This window comes from Rhamphochromis sp. 'chilingali' (genome assembly GCF_963969265.1).
Source record: "Rhamphochromis sp. 'chilingali' genome assembly, chromosome: 17".
Lineage (NCBI taxonomy): Eukaryota > Metazoa > Chordata > Actinopteri > Cichliformes > Cichlidae > Rhamphochromis > Rhamphochromis sp. 'chilingali'.
Genome location: NC_137944.1, coordinates 17,051,284 through 17,055,842, shown reverse-complemented (window position 1 = coordinate 17,055,842; position 4,559 = coordinate 17,051,284). Strand labels below are relative to the sequence as shown.

At 39.3% G+C, this 4,559-nt stretch overlaps 1 protein-coding gene across 1 annotated transcript; it reads right to left on the bottom strand.

The window, feature by feature from the left end:
- On the bottom strand, nucleotides 1-1,090 carry LOC308384051 (uncharacterized protein; the record flags this gene model as incomplete). Its single annotated transcript, XM_080862365.1, has 3 exons — nucleotides 1-615; nucleotides 698-790; nucleotides 896-1,090. 3 exons carry the CDS (start codon nucleotides 1,088-1,090, stop codon nucleotides 1-3), a joined length of 903 nt encoding a protein of 300 aa, XP_080718491.1.
- Between the last annotated feature and the right edge of the window lie 3,469 nt (nucleotides 1,091-4,559).

The following is a 4,559-nucleotide window of genomic DNA, read 5'->3' as shown; positions in this document are numbered from 1 at the left end:
TCAAAAACGGGGAACACCGGGGGTAAGTGCTGGAAGGGCGTAAGTGAGGCCACTGCTCTGCGGGCTGGTAAACAAAGGGACAGCTCCCGGGTGAACCTGGAGCGAGGGAACAGAATACACAGGTATCCGTTTGACGGGTGTAGTAGTTCCATCAGCAGTGGCACAGTGGTGTGTGCTGCCCCCTCCCGTGCAGACAGGAGAACATCCAGCTGAAGCTTGTAGGATGAGATGCTGATCTGTGTCCCAGCCGAAGCACCTTTTTGTCCCAGTTCGTCGCTGTGTAGGCTGAGTAAAGTGCTCCACCCGGACTGGCAGACTGAGTGTGGGAGTGTAGGCTTGAGCAGAGGTGAAGTCTCTCTTCAGGATTGAGTCAATAGAGAAAGGGCCATTAAACTTCACCTCAGGTTTGATCTGAGCAGTACTGCGTGGTGCGGGCTCTAGAGAGTGGAGAGGCCTAGGCGGACAGCTCAGGTTCTTGGTCTCCAGTCTGGAGACCAGAACAGGGAAGAGATGGAGAATTTCCAAGAAGTGTTCATGCACCATCTCTGTTGTTATCTCCCTGCAGTCCAGCATCCAGTACACAAGCTCACGATTCATTGTGCCCGGAACTAGAATCTGAAAAGCAAACAGTACACATGAGTTATATTTACAGCCCTTTGTGTGTTTGATTTAAATAAATTTTGGAAAAGATGCTTACCTTGACGAAACATTTGTAACCTGTTAAATACCAACTGATGTTGTTGTAAGCATTCCTTTCATCCTTATCAATCACTGAAATCTTGTTTTTCATCTATAAGAACATCAAGTGGAAGGCTTTAAAATGGAAACTTGTGTTTCATATTGGGTGTTTGCATTTATCATAACAGCAGCAACAATAAACACACTTATTTCTTACCTGAGTAAAAGTCAGCATCTTATGTGGAGAATACTGGAGAAGGATGGCAAGCTTAGCCAGGTAAGTGGTATTTTTGCTACAGAACGCACTCAGAGGGTTAGATAGATCAGTCAGAGATTTGTCATCTCCAGACTTCTCATCTTTGTCCTGCATCTTCTTTGGAGAGTCAAGTCGAGTCCCTTTCAGTGTCGTCATAAACTTTACCAGTTTGCACCTGAAGCGGTCAGCTCTGGAACAAAAAGGGGATTTCAGGGTGGACAACTTCAGGCAAATGAGCATGTTTTTATAAGATGATAAACCAGGTCCACAAGTGCTGGAGTCTGGCTCCATGCTGAATGTTTCAATGAAGTTTATTAAACTTCATTGAAACATTCATAAACATTTAATATTAAACTTTTCATTTACAGAACTGTTAAAACTTCAGACCTCAACCAAATCAGCAAAATTAGACTAAAAGGAAAACACAATTTTTTGCCATTAGTGTAGCACTGAAATTGTGCAAATAACTCAAATTCTTCTTGATAAGAAAAAACTAACTTGAAGTAATTTGTCTTGTTTTGAGGAATGTTTAATTTTGCAATGACTTAAGTGTCCAGTAACATGAACTTAAAACCTGGCAAAAATGTGTTGAGTAAATTAAATTGTGAACAGAAACTGCATTGAAATGCTCTGGTTAGATTGTAACACTCTTTTTGTCTTCGCCACGTTGCGTCGCCTCAGAAGTAGCCAACCTTTTAATTAAATACAAATCTAGCAGCACAGAACTCACTTTGAAAGTTGTTTCAACGTAGAGGAACAGCCTTCCAGCAGCTGAAGGTTAATTTCAGAAAATCTTCCCCTCACCTATAGTCGTTTCTCCTTACACTTAGTTTAGTTTCTAAAGTTGATTTGAGACACACCAAATGGTTCAATTACACAGAATACATAATCGAGTAAAGTTGTCAAACCAATAAGCAATCTATTCACATGCTAACAGTACAATTTACTGCACCTCTCATTTAAAGTCAAACCAGCAGCCTTTTGCTCCACAGTCGTTATTTAAATCAACGACCCCTTTTCAGATTCCTCCACCCATAACCTGCACTGAAAGCAGGATTACAGCTTTACTCTGGTGGATGGTTGTAAGGCTGCAACCCTGACCCATGTGTTTTCACTTGTCTCTGATTAAAGGTGTGCTATTCAGCTGCTCTGGGGTCTGGTCCAAGGAACAGACTCACCAAGGGATCTGTAAAACCCTGCTGACCCTCAAGATTTCCACATGTATTTTAGAAAAGATAAAAAAGATAATTTGGAGAAAACAAGCTTACACATCATACAGCATCATACACAGACCAATTCTGATACAGTTATTCAGAGAGGGACTGAAGCATTGGGGGAAACAATAAGAGGCAATAAAATATGTCCTTCTGTTGTGAAAGAGCAATAAAAAAGGGTTTCTACTAATACAAAGTGCAAATTCTCAGCTGACTAATTCATGACATTTCTTAGAGTTATTCCTTTATTAATAACAAAGAAGGTTTTTAAGACAGACTCATCTTCACTGGTATAACCTGAGGTCATTGTTTCAGGTATTTCATAGTCATACATCCTTGTCCACACAACCCAGCCAAGGTGCTGATTGTGGTTAATTTGAATAAATATACACTGAATTTAGATCTGAATTTAGGTGAAAATGTTTATCCAGGAACTACTTTTACCATATTCAATTAAATGTAGCTTTATTTATTATAGCAATAACAGAAAGAAGCTAAAAAGGACAAAACTCTGGGGAACTTTGTGACTACCACATTTCTTTTAACACCCACAGTGTGTCCTAATCGCTGCACCAAATCTTTGTGATTGGTGGAATCAAGTGCTGCACTGAGGTCTAACAGGACAAGCACAAAGTTGAGTCCACTGTTAAAGCCCATAGGAATATAATTTGTAACCTTTATTAGTGCTGTTTCTGGGGTGTTGATTAATTTCAACTAACATATATTCATCCAGCTATTACAAGGTCTCTGAAAGGCCAAGTAAATCACTGTGTTGATCAATTATTAAATCATATTAACACAAACTTAGACTGTGTCACGGTCCTGGGTCATTTGACCCAGTGTATTACGTTTTCTTATATTTTGATATTCATTGTTTATGTATAAGTCTCATTTAGTAATCTAAGCTCATTTCTATTTTGCCTTCCTTGCCCTGTTATACTTTATTATCTATTAGATTCTCCTTGTGTCTTCACCCCTTGTGTTTATGTCTTCCGTGCCCTTCATGTGTTTCAGTAATGTCGTTGTCTCCCATCTTCTCCTCTTGTTTACATGTTTTCCCTCGTGCTCCTTTCCGCCCGTCATGTGTGTTTTTCCGCAGCTATGTTCTGTTTTGGTTACTGTATGTCTGTCTCATCTCCAGTACCGTTGTTTCCTCTGTGTGTTTATAGTGCATGTTTTAGTCTGCCATGTGTTTCATGTCTGCGTGTTCCATGTTGTCTGCCTCTCATTATGTTTCCTGTTTTATTGTGAAGAATCTGGTGTTTCCATGTTCAGTTTCTAGTTTCACTTCCACTGTGGCATCATTATGTTCAAGCTAATCAGCTGTTTCCACCGTGTGTTTCCACTTCCCCTGATCACCTAAATGTGTGTATTTATTCCTTGTCTGTTTGTCCTGCTATTCTGCCATGCTCTCCAGGGTTTTCATGTATTCATGCTAAGTCGTCACATTTCAGGGTTTTCCTGTCAGGATTTCCATGTTCATGGTTTTTTATGTTTAGCCTTAACCTAAACTGGGTGAACTAAGTGTTTAGTTTTGCCTTTGCAACTTGTTTCATGCAGCTAAAACCAGCCTTTAATAAATGGCTCGCTTTCAGTTAATTTTAAGTTTGTTTCTACACTTTGTTTTGTCTGTATTTGCGTCCTCTATTCTCCACTCCACACAGTCTGCATCTACTGACTGTAACATAATTTTTAATACTCCACCTTTAATTTATTTAGGTGTAGTTCGGGGTATTATGAGTCTTTCTTTGTGAATTTTGAATGTTTAATTTGTTTTAACTTTTGTTTCTATGGTGTAGTCTCTATGGTGATGAGGTTTGGGGACAATGACAGGAGGAGAGAGAAATATTATATTAGATAATATTCTAAATGTCAAAGATAATAAATTGAATGGATTGCACAGCAGTGCACCATTTAGCACTGTTGCCACATGTTGGGAAGGTTCCAGGTTAAAACCTTAAGGCAGTCTGTGTTGTGTTGACATGTATAATAGGTTATTTGTTAGTTCAAGATTTGTGAAAAATAGTGTGAAATGTTGTCTGTCTCCTTGTCTCGGCTCTGTAAAGGTATGGAAACTGCCCTGGAAGTAGCACCCCTCTCACACAGTGACAATAGGGATAAGCAGATGACTGTTATAATTATTAGTATTAAGAAAAGTTATTTAATAGCGTTAACATAATCTTTGTCATCTAACATGAATTCATGTAGAAATAAAAACTGTTAGTGCTGAAGAAATCTTTTGAGTGCACTGACCTAAATGTGTCAGAGGCCCAGACTTTCTTCCCACCCGAGTCGTAAACCGCTGGAATGTAACTTTATACTCTTTCTAGTCACATTCAAATTAGACACACTGTTTGTGATAGTGAGCCATTTTAACTAATGAATAGCAGTGACAGCGATATCACCTCACC